We start from the raw sequence: 16,767 nt of genomic DNA on the forward strand, positions 1-16,767 counted from the left end.
GACATCAGTGGTTACTATTTACTATTCGTTTTAAAGGAAGAACACCCCATCATGACATCACTCACTCCAGATACACAGAATTACAATAAGGTTTATTTCACAATACTGATACATTTCTTTTTCAATCACAAGAATCAGGACTAGTTTTTAGTAGGTTACATCCACACTTGGCACAGTTTAGTAAGCATCGATGGCAAAGTTTTCATTAATCTATTCTTGAGTTACAAAACTTTTTCACAAGGTCTTTTACGCAGACGAGCTAAGCTTCAGTTATGAACTTTGAATTCACCACAATTACGGAAAGTCAGTACACATTACAAAAGAAAAAAGCTGTCTGCCGCAGTTTAATCAAACACTAGAACTGTGTGAAGCCTTGTCAGTACACCTTTTAAACTGTGTGTAGAGAGTGTATGATACTGTTCATTTCTTCAGTGACAGTTCTATGTGTGCTCTCCATCTCTTATCTTGTAATTAAGGTATTGCTTTTTCACTTCAATTATCCAAACTGCAGTGGCCTCTCAATGGTCGGGAGTGTGCGCCCGCACCTTCATAAAAAGAGACCCGCCCTGGGATCTGGGCTGTTACCCCAAGTGGATCGTACCCAGGAACTCATCTGTGGCAGGGCAACAACTTTCCCTTTCTGTGCTCCAGTACAGCAGAGCGGCACTGCTTGAAAAGAGACACGCGAGGGAGAGGACAGGGCATATGCTTTGTGCTGCATGGGTGCTGGTGGATTACACATGTACTACTGGAATTGCAATGCCAAGACTTACCCACGAGCGCCTGACAATAACATGCAATTGTGGGTCACATTAAAATACAAAATAGTCCCGCGCTTTTAAAAATCAAAAATTGCAGTAGCTATTCATCTGCTAAGATATGAAGGACTGAAACCCCATCCTTCAGGTCACTAATGTGTCCCTCCAGCTCCACAGTTTCTGACAGGCGAGGCTCTACTGTATGCGAATCCTGTTGTAAAGGGACGGTTTTTGCTTGCATCCACCCAGCAGCGTTCCCTGCTGGATGGATGCCGGGGATTACAGTTTTGCTGGAGCCCTTCTATAAAATCATAACAATTCAAATTATTTTTTTAAATGATATTTAAAATTCTAGAACTTGTCGCTGTTTGCTTGTATGTGAGGCTTGTGATTGGTTCGTTTTGATTGCTCGAGGGAGAGGTTTGGACCCTGTGCTTTGCTGTGAAGCGGAGCTCTCTTGCACCCTATTTGTACTCTGCCAGGATGTCATTGAAGATGTTCAGGAAGACATGGGCGTGGTGCTGTTTGAAGACCAAGGTGGGGCGGAACCGAATGGAACGCTCTCCGCAGCCTCCGAGAACGACACCTAGAGCGAGAAAACAGCAGAACACGAGAACTTAAACTCCATTCAGGGACACGACTCACTGCTCCATACAGGGATACGACACACTGCTCCATACAGGGATACGACACACTGCTCCATTCAGGGACACGACTCACTGCTCCATTCAGGGACACGACTCACTGCTCCATACAGGGACACGACTCACTGCTCCATACTGGGACTGGTGCAGTTAAAAGTGTTTTGTGATTTTAAGGTTCTACCACGTTGTCAGTAGAATGTACAGATATTGCACTTTGGACCAATCCCTCCTCACCTTTGTTCCTGGCCTTTATGATCAGGTTGTTGCGTGTTGCCTCATCTGTCACGTCGATGGCTAGGAAGGTACCCTGGCCCCTGGCTGCACTCAGAAGATGGGGGTAGCGAGCCTGCAGAGACAGGCCAGGTCAAAGACATGGAACAAATCAGGGATCCATGCTAAGATCAACGTGAGGGTTTAGACAGGAAGAGAGCGACTCCTCCTGCATTAACATGACAAGCATTCAACCACAGCATCTGGAGAATGCAAGTCTGTGGGATCGCCGGCAAAGGTTCTGTGGGTCACGCAGCACTAATCCATAGAGATAGAAGATATAAATCAGCTTGAGATCTTCACTGCATTACCCAGAACCAGCATGCTTTCTGTTCCCCTCCGCACCCCTGGCACTGGAGTGATTCGACACAGAGACCATTAAATGTTACCTTTCGTGCCAATGCGTCAAAAAAAAAAAAAACACTGTACTTCAGAGGATCAGGAGCCAACAATACAAGCTACAGTAAACAAAACAGATTTAAACCGATTTAAAATACGCCATGGAAATCACCGATACCTGAAAATCATACAGTCCATCCATCAGCACTTTCCCAGCCCGGGAAACCTCGTCCAGCAGATTCTCAGTCTGGATCACGTTGAGGACTTCATTCAAGAGCAGGTTCTTAGATGGGTCTCCCATCCACGTGTTGAAGATTCGGTATGGCTGTGCGCAGAGAGGCAGAGAGAGAGAGAGCGAGCGAGCAGAGAGCAGAGAGAGAGATGCATGGGGGTGTTTAGACTTTTACACTTTACACACACACAGCAGGTTTCGCAATGAGCTCAATTCAATAATACCCATGAACTCAACAGCTTAAAAACAACCAGCCCTAAACTCAAAGTAAAACCTGGAATGGCTCAAACTGCAATGCAATAGGAGTCTGCAGTGTCTACACTGCGGTGTCTGTACTTTAACTATGACAAAGTCCTAACTGCCTCTCCTTACTGCAGGGCAGGGAGCCTCACTGGGCTCAATCCCATCCCACACTTGTTAATCAGGGTGCCAGTACCTCAGCAGGAGTCAGCTCGTCCTTGTGGAAGTATCCTCCGCTGAGCATCTTCTTACTGAAGGAGACGATGTCGGCCGGGTCGTCCATCCCCCAGTGTTCATGGGCCCAGAACTTCCCAGTGCCGCCCCCTCCAGTCTGGACCTCATCCACATGGAACACACAGCCGTGCTGAGGAGAGAGGGAGAGGGAGAGAGTTACTGCACATCTGTGGCTTGATGGAGATGGAGAGATCCAGCCCAGCTCGCGCAGCAGTGCCACTACCTTCTTGGCGATGTCCCGGAGCTTCTTGAAGAAGTCTGTAGAGGCGTGGTTGTCCCCTCCCTCGGACTGGATGGGCTCCACCACGATCCCGGCCACCGTCTTGCCTTTCTTCCTGTACTTCACGATGAGGTCCTCCACCTCCTCCAGGCAGTGCGCCTCCTCCTGCGCGTTCTCCCGCACAAACTCCTCCAGCGGGTAGCGCAGCCTGGGGAACGGGGCGATGGGCCAGTCGAACGTGGGCACGTCCAGCTTGTGCATGGCCTTGGAGTGCGTCGTCGCGAGGCAGCCTGCGATTGGAGGAACACGCAATCGTTTAGCGAGACAGATTGGACGTTTATACTGGGACCTGCCTGTCAGATTTATTAAAGCTACTCAGAAGGAATTACGTTTTTGGCTTTTAATACTTCTGTTTTACCGTTTCAGTTTTATTGAGTGTGTGTGTGAGAGAGAGAGAGAGAGAGAGAGAGAGAGAGAGAGAGAGAGAGAGAGAGAGAGAAAGAAAGAAAGAAAGAAAGAAAGAAAGAAAGAAAGAAAGAAAGAAAGAAAGAAAGAAAGAAATGGGAGTTGAAACAAGATTCAGGATAATCGTCCCTAACAGAGGCCTCTTACCTAGAGTCCTGCCGTGGAATCCACCCATGAAGGATAGGATACTGAACTCAGGGCATCCAGGAGCCTGGAGACACAAGAGAAACAGTGAGTTCCTTCCACCAGCAGATGGCAGTGTGGTCTGCGACTGCACTGCTCGTTCTCAAAGCCAAAGGAAATGAAATGCGAGACAGAGAGGCAGAGAGAGCCAGACAGGCCAGATACCTGGTTGATCAAACACGAATCCAGATCCTCTTTGGTGGGCTTCATGTTCCCCCTCTCCTTGTTCTGCAGGTTAAAAACACAGGGTTGATCATGGTGGGTGGGGGGGGACGACACTGTCGCTAACCAGCCAAGCCATGAGTCTTGCGATTAGGAGTGTTGTACAGCAAGACACAGTATTACATTACAGTTAGCAATTCATGAAAAGGTGATCATGAAGATAACCATGACTGGCACGCTGTATGCATATTTAAAGATCTCTACTCACTCTGTACCAGATGAAGATTGCCTTGTAGGCATTTTCATTGGAGCAAGACCCACAGGCCATGGTCTGGACTTTCCGGAGGCCTTTGGGGGCGATCTGGGTGGAGCAGAAAAGTGTTAGAGGACTGCTAAGCGAGTCCCGCAGACATAAACCTCCTGCAACATTGAAAAGGTTACCCTGTGAAAACCACTGAACTGGGGGCCCAAGGTGTTCGAGAGGAGAGATATACCAATATAATATGAAACTGCACGGCAGCGCAGAGCTGTTATTGACACATCACATTGTAACCATGCAGGCACGAATAACACTAACGTAGTATGCAAACCAATTCCACCTTGTACAGAAAACTGGCCTTCATTACCCAGCATTGATAGCATGCATTGTTTTAGTGATGTGTGTGTGCCAGTGGGTTTTATGTTACACACACACCCCTCCCCTCCTCTATTGTGTGTCTCCGAGCCTCATGTACTTACTGACAGTAACGCATCTAACAGGTTCCCAGGGAAGTTCTCTGGAGGCAGAATCCCCAGAGCGGGTCTGTTCACAAAAGCGCTCTAAAGAAAAAAGAGTCCGGGACAGTTCAAGTCAGTATTGGGGGGGGGGGGGGGGGGGGAGGAAATGAACCACAAATCAACAGCAGCTCGGCACAGCTAGGAAATCTCAACACTTATCTTAGCTGATGTCTTTTTCTTCTTCATCTTCTCCTTCATGTTTAGATTCATTTTGCAAATCCTTTTCTGTTACAATCATCACAAACCCTGAAGTTTAAAACACCCCCGTCCGTGGCCTCAAATCCATCAATAAGAAATACAACACACAACAAAACGTGGTACTTCCTGCTGCGTATTTCAGGAAGACGGGTTAATGGATACACGCAAAATGTACCTTGAGAGACAGGACATGTTTGAGTGCTTTGAACATCTGAAACAGAAAATGAGATCCAAAGCGACTCTAAACAGGAGGAATACCTCGGACAACGAATAAAAGCAGACCAGCGTTCCAGACTCTGCATGTGTGCATGTTGCAAAACCTTCTGTAGCGTTTGCAGAACATCTCGAAAGCCCCCAGGGCATACAGAGCGACGCTCTGCACGGAGTATCCCTGGATCCAGCGAGCTTACCAAATTCTGCGGGTTCTGCATCACTTTGAGGAGTGCTGGGTGATTGTAACCTAAAGATAAGAAAACACAACACTTTTATAAAACACATGTTCTCCAAACATCAAGAAAACATTATTAATTGATAGCGATAGCAGGGCAGTATTGAGCTGGGAGAATGCAAGATAGATGCGACGGACTGGGAATTCCTTTCCAGTTATGAGGTCAGATAGGTTTAATATGTGGGGCACCTCTAGTAATGAGGGATAGCTAAGAGGTCAGGTTCTTGACAACCCTTTTTTTTCGGAAACTGCAACTTTTGGACTACTTCGAACCACTTTTTTTTTTTTTTTTTTTTAGCACAAAATACGTTTACATTTTTTATATATAAAAGTACATTGTAGTTTTTATCTCAGCTGCAGAGATTCATTACCCTTACTGTCACAGCTGATAAACGCCTCTGCTCCACTCCAGAGATACAATCACAGATTCACAAAGGCTTTATTTCCCCTTCCTTTTGAATTACAGTGACGATCACTCAAAGAGATTATCTACCAGGAACTGATAACAAAGAGAAAGGCGTCATGCAGCGTGCGGTACGTGCGATTCGGGGGTTGGAATCAACTGCAGTTTTCTTCTCTCTGGTTCAGTGACCAAGCTAATGCTGCATGCCGCAGTGCCACAGCAGAGGAGGGGATAAACAACAGTGCCTCCACTCTGTACACACAGACACACACCCTCACAGCTGCTACACAGGACAACGCGCTCTCACATAGCAAAGATCACCGTGCAGGTATCCGAACAGCGATGGACGAGGGGCTCGGCGCGGCTGCTGAAATGAATCAAGCTCTGTAGCGGACTTCAGGAGGTGGAGGGGTTCATGAACGGCGCCCCCAGCCCTCTCCGCGTTTGCCCATTTACTCTTTCGACCCAGGCATTCCCGATTGTCTTAATTTCACAGAGCCCAATGCTACTTTCTCCTGTTCTGCCTGCTTTGACAAAATGGTGCCAAATAAATTATCAGACTGGTTTACAGCTTGTTGACGCGGTGCAGTATAATGGCAGATACCGATCACTTTCCATTCAGCGGCGGGTCAGTGGCCCGTGTAATCTCTCATTCAGAGACTGCCTCTGCTATTGATTTAAACCTTCATAAAAACAATACATTAAAATCAAGACAATGTGCACAGAGAGAGAGGTGGCGAGGTGCAGTGTAAGGGAGGCGTTGCTCTGTATAAACACGCCAATAAGGATTTCCCAGCCAGGCCTTGGTAACTAGCAGAGGAATCCAGCCTCTCTTACCAATGGGGATGGATGAGATCTGAGTGTAGAGGTCCAGCATCCTGTTCCCATCCACGTCCACCAGGTAATTCCCTCGGCTCTCCTCGTAGTTGCAGAAGAAGTTTATCGCGCCGGTGTTCTGGAAAGAGGGTGGGAAGGCAGAGAGCTACAGAACCTCACTGGAGAAGGCGTGCGCACACTTCAGGGCCCTCGCCACCGACCCTTAGGGGCCGTTCGAGGGTATAAAAGCATTTTCCAAAGCCCTGCTCAACCTAAGAGATTTTTTTTTTCAACACATGGTCCTTAAAGTTTCATTAACAAGCCTCTTGATTAAAACACAAGGATTCCTGTGCTTACTGTGGTTTCGTTTTCAAATTTCACATGTTTGAACCGGTTCAGAATACACTCCCCTCCCCTTTAAAAAGCTACCCCATACAACTATGTGAAATAAACTACACCACTAGACAGATAGCAGGCAGGCAGTTCTGCTCTTGATAAATCAGTCAAAGTTACAAAATGTCCTTCCTGTCGACCCAGACTGCATGAACACAAGCCTTGTGTAAGGCAGAGCTGTTATGAAACGCAGCATCAGCATCTCCAGCCTTCCACTAAGCCTGTCCATCCCAATCAAGTCTCCCATTCCCCTTGCCAGACCCACGGCTGCTCATTAGCTCCAGGAACAGTGAATAGGATTTCTGGGGAAACCGTCTGAAATGGTTCACAGCCATGACCCTCGGTGCACCCGTGTCTGCTCAAGGACTGTCTGAAGCAGGCATGCATGACATGAGCCTTGCTTTCACCTGCACTGAATCTCGCTTTGTTTCCTGGTCATTCAGATAAAACACTTGGGGGGAATGAGAAACAATACGAGCTGCTGCAAATACATGCAGGGGAGAGCAATGTAATTAGGGTGAGGGCAAAGCCATCGTGTATAACAATGTATCCATACTCCATACTGATCAGTCTGGGCACACAGAACAATCAATCTGTTTTTTGTGTTGAATAGCGACCTGCTTACACTAGAACAGCAGTTCAGATTACACACCACACGTGCCCGCTTGATGGCAGTGTGCAATGCACAGCTCTCCTAACTCTCTCTTCACATGCTGTACTGGCACAGTTTACTAACACTCACCTGGATCTTATCCAGCTGTTCTGTCAGCTCCTGCAAAGACACAAACAAGGTATAATTAGTCTGGGTTGCTTCCTTGTGTTCATTTTCATGGAGCGCAAGTCAGATCTAATCTGCAGTAGTACAGAGTATATTAACAGGATTTAAAGCGTGTGATATGAAATGACAAATATTAAAATGGAGAAACTTAATTCCAGATTTAAAGGATACCAATTTAAAGTCATTTTTTTCTGAATTTGTTCTCTGCAACTTGAGCTCTCAAACTGATTTTACCAGATAAAAGGTTCCTTGCTTTCCTCGTAATCCTAGGGCAGAGAAGGACCCAGAAAAATTCAGAATTCATTGCTGGAATTCCTTTCAGGATACATAACGTTGTGTACATGTAGCAGGGCTGAAGCTGGGCGCCGCCATGCACACTACAAGTGTCTTAACCGCTATGCAAGAGAGCCAGGCTCCCTTGCCGAGGTGGTTATAGAGCAGTTTAACCTCTATAACAGCAGTGCATCACACAGCACTGCCCGTGACATGTAGAACGCTGTGAGATCCATGATGCCACCCGGCCCTCCTCGCTGCCCTGGATCCGGGACCCCCGGCCCTCCTCGCTCACCCTGGATCCGGGACCCCCGGCCCTCCTCCCTCCCGCTGGATCCGGGACCCCCGGCCCCCCGCTGGATCCGGGACCCCCGGCCCCCCTCCCTCCCCTTGGATCCGGGACCCCCGGCCCCCCTCCCTCCCCCTGGATCCGCGACCCCCGGCCCTCCTCCCTCCCCCTGGATCCGCGACCCCCGGCCCCCCTCCCTCCCCCTGGATCCGGGACCCCCGGCCCCCCTCCCTCCCCCTGGATCCGCGACCCCCGGCCCCCCTCCCTCCCCCTGGATCCGGGACCCCCGGCCCCCCTCCCTCCCCCTGGATCCGCGACCCCCGGCCCCCCTCGCTCCCCTGGATCCGGGACCCCCGGCCCTCCTCGCTCCCCTGGATCCGGGACCCCCGGCCCTCCTCGCTCCCCCTGGATCCGGGACCCCCGGCCCCCCTCCCTCCCGCTGGATCCGCGACCCCCGGCCCTCCTCGCTCCCCTGGATCCGGGACCCCCGGCCCTCCTCGCTCCCCTGGATCCGGGACCCCCGGCCCCCCTCCCTCCCCCTGGATCCGCGACCCCCGGCCCTCCTCCCTCCCCCTGGATCCGGGACCCCCGGCCCCCCTCCCTCCCCCCCTCCCCCTGGATCCGGGACCCCCGGCCCCCCTCCCTCCCCCTGGATCCGCGACCCCCGGCCCTCCTCGCTCCCCTGGATCCGGGACCCCCGCCCTCCTCGCTCCCCCTGGATCTGGGACCCCCAGCCCTCCTCGCTCACCCTGGATCTGGGACCAGGAACCTCGGTCTTCATGGAAGGCCCATCGAACTCCAGATCCGGTGAGCTCTTAGTCGCAGCCTTGCTGATGCATCTGTAACCTGGGGAAACATCACCAAGGAGATCAGGTGACCCCCTTACAGAAATCAACCAGGGTACATCTCCACAGGGATCATGCAAATGATTAAAACTGTGCTGTACATGCAAATACACTGCAAGTGCAGAAACACGAGGCACCTCTGCAAGCAACTGTGGATGCGCAACACGGAAAAACAACCTGTTAAAAATAAAACAGACCGGTCTGGTTTGGTTTAAAGCGGATTCAGCCTGACTGTGAAACTTTGAACTTCAGTCAGTCCCAGTGCCCAGCTGGGACCCCTCCCTGTCTGTGCCAGCACACCGATCCCCCTCCCTCCCCCGAGGGAATGACTCCAACACTGATCCGCAGGTCCCTGTACAGCACAGCTCGCAATTGCACAGAACACTGAACAGCCTTTTAAAAGGGTTTCAAGCAAGCCTGCGAGGCTGACATGAACTTCCTGGCGTGTTTTTAAACTGGGAACGAGACAGTAAATAGACTGACCCCAAATCAATGCCAATGCAGAGGAGAGATCATTACCAATTAGCATTATAAAACACCTGCTGAAGAAGTTTCCAGGAAGCACGGCAAATCCATGCTGTGCAAACTAGAACACCCAAAGCAGAACCCCCTTGTGGCAGGCCTGTAATTGGCAGCCTAGTTTAATATCCCGGATGCAGAAGAAATAGATTCGATAGCTGGAGATGCCAGTACATTATCAAGGGGCTGTGCGTTACAAATCCTAATAGAAGACACAGCTCACTGACGAAATCAACCATTAACCATTCAACACAAATGCAAGCGTACAGAATCACAACGCATGAACCCCTTATTGATACTGAGACTGCATGGTAAAAGTCTCGTCTGACGGGTGCAGTCTGTGCTTGGCACGTTACTGTTACAGCCCTGCAGCTGAGCTCCCTACACTATGTTACTGAGCAGCACTGGAAGTGACTCAGTGGAGTGGGACAGTGTGCAGTGGTACTCACTTGGCGTCGACAGTCGCAGGTTCTGCTGCAGATTGACAGCGAGCTGGCGGCACAGCAGAGTGGAAGTCATCTTAACGCCCTGGATAGGAAACGGTCGCAGCACGCAGTCTCTCAGACTCCTCCTCCTGTCTTCACTTTATCTGCAAGGAAGGAGAGACAACCCGGCTGGGTTAGTCCAGACCCTGCTGATTCACTGCTGAGCCACCTTGGTGTCTGCTGCTCTTCTATAGGGCGAGCTCGCTTTTAATGGCACAGCATGCAAACCTCCAGAAGTAAGCAAAGTTGATTCCCAGCAGGACTGACTAACTGTACATCCTTACAGCACACCCCTGTACGTCCCTACAGCACACCCCTGTACGTCCCTACAGCACACCCCTTTACGTCCCTACAGCACACCCCTGTACGTCCCTACAGCAGTCCTGTACTCTGCTCACGCTATGGTGTTCTGTCTTTCCAATTTAATTAAAATGAGCTAATTTAGAAGATTCTGCAAACTAATTTGATAAAAGCAGTTTGTCCTGTATTAACAGCAGTATGTTAATTATATTCCTACCCCTAAGGCACAGCAGTCACTCTGAGACTTCAGAAGTCTATTAACACTCTTTATGAGAGGGAGGGAGAGAGAGAGAGAGAGAGAGAGAGGGAGAGAGAAAAAATAAAAGAAACAGTGTTGAAAATTAAAACAGGAATCCAGGTGTACAATGCATTCATGTCAGTGAAAATATATTTTTCATTTTAAACTCTCCTGATTTTTTTTAATGCTTTAGACCAGGGGTGTCCAATCAGTCCTGGGGAGCCATTCCACTCCAGGTTTAACAGGTCAAATTATATAATGAACTAGTGAGTCTGGAGGGAGGTTTAATTAAACAATTTAGAACACGGTTGGAACAAAGATCAGGAGTGGAAGGTCCAGCTTTGGACACCCCTGCCCTGTCCCCATTTCGTGTTGGACATCCTGTGTTTTTGCACCATTGGCCGTCTGTCTTAAGACATTCTATTGAATAGTCCTCCTCAAAACTGAACAAAGATGTTATCTTTCAAGCAGCTAAACAAGACACGGAATTATATCGATTGCCAATAATAAGCAACTGATCCCATCACGACTCGTCTCTCATCCAAGACGTTTTCAAATTGAATTCAGCTTCCAACCAATATCATTCAACAGTGCACACCAGGCAGTTAACTTCCTTCAAAACAAGATACATCTTGTCTCCACTAATATTTTACAATCAATAATTGTTTAACTAGACCCCTGGCTGGCTTCATGCAAGATAAGAATTTAACAAAAACACATTTCCACTCTGGCTGGGACCTGGGGTGTAAAATGATTAACGAATGCCCGTTCAGAGTTCATTACTCTGCCCCAGTCCTTGCTCAAAGGCAGCGTGCTGTGCATTACTGTGAACGAATACCTTCCTTTGTTTCATATTCTGCTGTATATTTCTATCGGAGGCTGAATTGTCCACTTGAGTTGATCAAACCGTTAGCGGAATCCAATGCTGAACTCCAGTGGCTTGTCTCACTGTGGTTAAGATCCTCCATCTCTGCCCCACTGCCTCACATTTCTACAAACTCTGCGTCACAGCGTTGTTAACGTGACTGCCCTGTCCATGGCTGGGTCGCGACCTGGAGGTCACTGTGGTGCAGTGAGGCGAGATACTCCTCTCCGGCCTGGCACCAGTCAAGAGGAACCTTTAATAACATTTATAAAAAATAAATAAATAAATAAATAAATAAAAAGACCTCCTGCAAAAACCAGCAACCAGGTGAAACCGCCACAAAAGCAACACCTTGTGTAGGCAACAGCTTTTCCAGCACAGGCCTTGCTAAATGCTTTGCATACAGTACATTTGCCTGTGTTTAGTGTCACATAAAAGATACAAGACACAGTCGCTCCCAGTCACTTTGAAAATGATTTACATGCGGCTGCCACTAATCACTATGAGAGATGCAAATGGTAAAACAAGACGTCCCTTGCAACATCATTATCAATGTAAAAGTGCACAACAGCAGTGACTATCGATGTGGGTCAGGTAAGCACCACCTTCTTTCAGGAGCGGTTAAGTCACCTCTGACAAAAAATGAGTGCCTCCTAATCCGTTGGCAACAGAAGAGGGCCCGCACAAGGGTAAAAGCCATTATACAGTTGCTAGGGTAACCAACGGGGAGAATCAGAAACCACTACGCTATAATTATAGAACTGGAATGGCTTCGGTCATCTTGTCTGAACCCACGGGACATTTTAAAGCCTACAGTGGATAAAAGCTGCTGTGAGTTAAGAAGTGGTGGGGAGACGCCAAGGTGGAAATGACCTTGAAATCTGAATGAATAAAAAAAAGGAACTACTGTAGAAGAACAACTGGAGCAGACAGACGGGATCGAAGGAGCAGAATCATATTTTTTATTTTCAAGAATGAAAACAAATGCATTCATTTCTGTTGACTAACATGCAAAACCAGGGGCAGGGTTACCAGTTTCTCAAGCCGTTGGCTGGCGAATACACGCTGCGGGCAATCTAAACTAGGATAAACAGAATTAAGCAAAACAAGAAACTTGTTTATCTAGGATATCAGATTTCCTCATCGGAATTCTCCCTGCTGCTTTAAACAGTTCCAACGCAAAGAGGAAACACACCCTGCCTCTCATTGGTCAGAACTCCAGAATCTCTGGATAGCTGCTGAAGAAGCTGGCATTGCCACAAGAAGTGGTGAAAATAAAATCTTCTTCTTAAGCATGTTTTGATAGAAGGTGTGTTTTTTCTGTTTTGCAGACTGACCTTATTGCAATGCTTTGCACTCAGGTAGTTACGATTGAGAACAGCGTTTCTGGCAGAGCACAGAGAAGCAGGCTTCCTGCCCGGAGTCTCAGATAAAGGTCATGGCTGTTTCAGAGGTCTGACCAATCTCAGCAAACTACAGCTGGGGATCTTTTCAGAATCCCAGGAATAGGGGTGCCAGCTCCTAAACGGGGTTCTGAGAACCTGCATTTCCCTTTCCCATTTCTCACCAATCAGGCCAGGCTTCTATCGTTACAGTCCCTTGCACATTTTTTGTTTTGTCTAGCCACGAAGAACGACTGTATTTGGCTAGGAACGAGCTCTCAATCTAGGACTCAGTACAGCCCAAGTCAAAACATCCCACCACCCAACTACACCCTGTTAAAGCACAAAAAAAACACATGTCAGGATCGTGGCAGATTCACAGCACTGTAGAAATTGCAGGTCTGCAAACATGATCCCATGATGGGGTAATTTAATATGAACCATGGAATGGTCAACAGCTAACTAACAGGATCATCCCTTTTGAAATTCTAGCCTTGCAACTGGATGTACTGTACCACACTCCCCATCCCACCCTTTAAAAAAAACCTATGCAACCCTGCATTTTAAAAATAACTCTTCAAGCAGGCTCTAGCGCAACATACAGCACACACACACACTCGGAGACATGTGCGCACCGTGCTCCAGCTCAACAGCACACACACACACACACACTCGGAGACATGTGCGCACCGTGCTCCAGCTCAACAGCACACACACACACTCGGAGACATGTGCGCACCGTGCTCCAGCTCAACAGCACACACACACACACACACTCGGAGACATGTGCGCACCGTGCTCCAGCTCAACAGCACACACACACACACACACACACACTCGGAGACATGTGCGCACCGTGCTCCAGCTCAACAGCACACACACTCGGAGACATGTGCGCACCGTGCTCCAGCTCAACAGCACACACACACACACACTCGGAGACATGTGCGCACCGTGCTCCAGCTCAGCGCGTAACCAGCTGTGTAATAATACAACGACTCTATCCCTGCTCCCTGTCCAGCAGGTGAATCTGCAATAGCGCCTTCCGCTCTCTAGCATACACAACAGCACAAAGTGGCCCATATAAGGACATACAACAGGTAAACATACGCCTTACGTCCAGTACCTGGCACCCGTCAATGATTTTATTCCAGCTGCGGTTTCCGTGCAGGACTGAGTTTATTTTATTTTATTTAAAAAAAAAATCATAAATCAATCGAATACAAAAACACCGTGGCATAATAATAATAATAATAATAATAATAATAATAATAATATCCATCAGTGTAAATGTGGTTTAGACTCCTTTATCGATGTACAGATAAAACCTGAAAAAACAGGACTTTGTAACCCCCTCGTGAGCAGTCCTTGTGAAAGCGAGCATAACCCTGCATATTCCTGGAAAACGACCGGGGTCAAATTCTCCAGGTCCTGTTGATTTAATCCGTGCTGTGTTGTTTTGTACTTGACCGAGGCTGGAATAAATCAACAGTTTCTTACATCATGAAAACTAATTATTAGCTGAGCACTAATAATGCAAAGTTAAATGCACGTTCTTGAGAAAGAGCGTTTCTTGACTTGGGAACCAACAGTAACGAGCTGTATTAATTTGGACTCACTAAGGCGGGACAGAGTGGTGCATTTTACACGGAAGTTGCAAGACGTGTAACGTAATAATAATAATAATAATAATAATAATAATAATAATAATAATAATAATAATAATAATACACTAAAGGAAGATAAGGGATAACACGACCGTAATAAAGCGAACCTACCCTGTAGATTAGCTGTAAGTTATATAACGGTGCTGGCTGGGGATCACAATGTACAAACACAGCATTGAAGATGTGCAACACAGCGCTGCAACAACCGGTTCTGACCAGATTTTGCTTTCGATTCCCTCCGTCGTTTCCGTACATCTTTAAGTGTTCACCGTTAACTATTATTAATACGTAGCAGTACCAGGGGTGCTGGGCGCGCGGCAGCACCCCTGGCTTTGCATGACTTCCATCATATAGAGGGGATACAGTTTTGTTCAATGGCTTTCTGCACCCCCAATATAAAAATTGTTCCAGCGCCTCTGAGCAGTACTGGTGGAAAGGAAAACAGAAACATTTTATATTAACAGTAGCAGCATGCATGACCGAGAATGCTGTCTGGTAGTTACTAGACCGAAACATTACAGTACTGACTCAAGTTCATATTATCATTGTCAGGGATACACGCGAGCATATTTCTTAAATGAAATGAAAAGCAAGTGTGACTGCAAACGCCCATGGCGTACATAGCCAGTGTATTTACCTTACCGTTCACGCGTTAGATAAATGAATGCTGTGCGAGTCACGCTCTCTGAGCGATCACGTAAAGAATCGTGCAAAACCCACCGTGTCGTTTAATTGTCAGGAACGATCGGGCACTATTCTCTGTTTGAGGTGCAACAGGAGGTCAAAGTCCCTCTATATTTCAGAACAAACCCCGTTGCTGTCTGCCACATTCACCGGCCAGCGACACAGCTGCATTTTATTTAAAGATCAATTAAAATCTGGTTTCTTTAACGGTGGTTGTCTTCTTTTTCCAGCCAATGGGATTGCGAAGCGGTGCTGCTGAGACAGGCACGCTCAGGAAATGAGTAGAGCGACCGTCTTTTTTTTTTTAAAGGAACAGAGCAGAATTTAATAGAGTGTGTAACCTTGCACCGTCAATACAAATACACGAATTAAACACGGTAAAAATATATTTAAAAAAAAATCTTAAATCGCTTCTACTCTCCTTGAAAACCCGTCTTCACATTCACCACTTCCAGCTCTGACCACTGCACTGAGGGCCAAGCCAGTTGCATAGATGAGGCAATATCCATATTTTTGCATGTCAGATTTTTAAATGATCAAAACTACATGCTAAATGCAACTCCCAGTTAAACTGCACAGCCATTTTTTCATTCAGAATCAACACTTTAATTTGCACATTATCATTATCGGAGTATACATCTGTCTCACTCGGACGCTGCATTGTGCCTCAATGGGAGCAGCAGCTCCAGGATGGATGTCTTGGCTCAGCTTTCCCATCTGCAACCCCTGGGGATCTCAAATCCTCGTTGCCAAGGCCACACTAACAAAACACAGGAGGCACTTGTTACTCCCAGCGCACAGACTGGGGAAGTCCTGAACCAAGCCAGCACTGTGGGGCCAGTTTCACGCTTCTGAGTTTGGTTGCACACAAGCTCTTTCTGCAGTTTAAATGTGAAGTGGTCACGCTTACTGCTCACTTCTTACTACATTTAGAGGAAACAATGCCGCATTTTCAATAGGATTCGGTTTCTGTGCAGTAAGCACCCCCATCTACATGAGCTGAGCCACACTATGCAGAGGTGTCTGTATGTAATACATGAAGAGGTCTATGTGTACTAAACAGTGCTGGAGACACTGTATGATCACAGGTGGGGGTAGTCTTTAGTATATTAAATAGTGTTGTGTTGTTGTGATTACTGTATTGACTAACGCAATGCATTATGCTGAAGATGCATGCCCATTATTTATCGTGAATAAAAATCCTGTTCTGCTTCCAAATTCTATCTAATGCAATATAACACTGTCTTTATAAAGCAGGCTAAGAAGGAATTGCTTTTGCTGCCTCACAAGCGGCACCAAGCGGTCAGAGAATATATTTGTGAACAGAAACTTTTGCTGTTGTATACTGTCCTCTAATGTTATTTGCAGGCAATAATGGACCTCAAACTAGGACAGGGAAGGGCTTCTCATGCTCACGCTGGACTGTTCACAAGTCCAAGGTGATCCTGGTTTATGAGTCACGGTTAATAGAGTGGGGACACGGCTGTGTTCTGGGATGGGAACTGGATCACCCGGGATGCATCAACCCCCTCTCTGTGGTTCTCAGGTTGGAAACCCCCCATGGGAAAATAAAATAAAAATCCCATGGGAATCACAGTGAACTGGGACCCATGAAAAATCGCATGAGATTTTAGATTTTAGTTCCCATGAGAGTCTAATG

At 47.5% G+C, this 16,767-nt stretch overlaps 1 protein-coding gene across 4 annotated transcripts; it reads right to left on the reverse strand.

The window, feature by feature from the left end:
• Positions 1–73: 73 nt before the first annotated feature.
• On the reverse strand, positions 74–15,345 carry LOC117973469 (4-aminobutyrate aminotransferase, mitochondrial). 4 transcript variants are annotated; one of them, XM_034926018.2, is made up of 15 exons: positions 15,144–15,345; positions 9,936–10,075; positions 8,871–8,968; positions 7,525–7,554; positions 6,411–6,528; positions 5,133–5,182; positions 4,486–4,566; positions 4,016–4,108; positions 3,751–3,813; positions 3,550–3,613; positions 2,941–3,227; positions 2,680–2,847; positions 2,190–2,336; positions 1,637–1,748; positions 74–1,344 (listed from the first exon to the last, which is right to left on the reverse strand). In XM_034926018.2, the coding sequence occupies exons 2-15, from the start codon at positions 10,003–10,005 to the stop codon at positions 1,223–1,225; spliced, it is 1,503 nt and encodes a 500-aa protein (XP_034781909.1). In that variant the 5' UTR covers positions 10,006–10,075; positions 15,144–15,345; the 3' UTR covers positions 74–1,222. The 4 variants fall into 4 exon arrangements, with proteins under 4 accessions (XP_034781909.1, XP_034781911.1, XP_034781910.1 ...); XM_034926020.2 differs by lacking the exon at positions 15,144–15,345 and adding an exon at positions 14,535–14,648; XM_034926019.2 differs by lacking the exon at positions 15,144–15,345 and adding an exon at positions 10,489–10,556.
• Between the last annotated feature and the right edge of the window lie 1,422 nt (positions 15,346–16,767).

The sequence above is a fragment of the Acipenser ruthenus genome, chromosome 13 (assembly GCF_902713425.1).
Source record: "Acipenser ruthenus chromosome 13, fAciRut3.2 maternal haplotype, whole genome shotgun sequence".
Taxonomy (NCBI): Eukaryota; Metazoa; Chordata; class Actinopteri; order Acipenseriformes; family Acipenseridae; genus Acipenser; species Acipenser ruthenus.

What these genes read in the sequence shown, in the direction of transcription:
- LOC117973469 (XM_034926018.2), bottom strand. Translation starts at nt 10,005, where the DNA reads ATGACTTCCACTCTGCTGTGCCGCCAGCTCGCTGTCAATCTGCAGCAG. An exon ending in TGCAGAACCCGCAGAATTTG is followed by an intron (nt 4,567 to 5,132) that starts GTAAGCTCGCTG and finishes TTTTTTCTTTAG; the next exon opens with AGCGCTTTTGTGAACAGACC. An exon ending in ATGGACTGTATGATTTTCAG is followed by an intron (nt 1,749 to 2,189) that starts GTATCGGTGATT and finishes CTGTCTCTGCAG; the next exon opens with GCTCGCTACCCCCATCTTCT.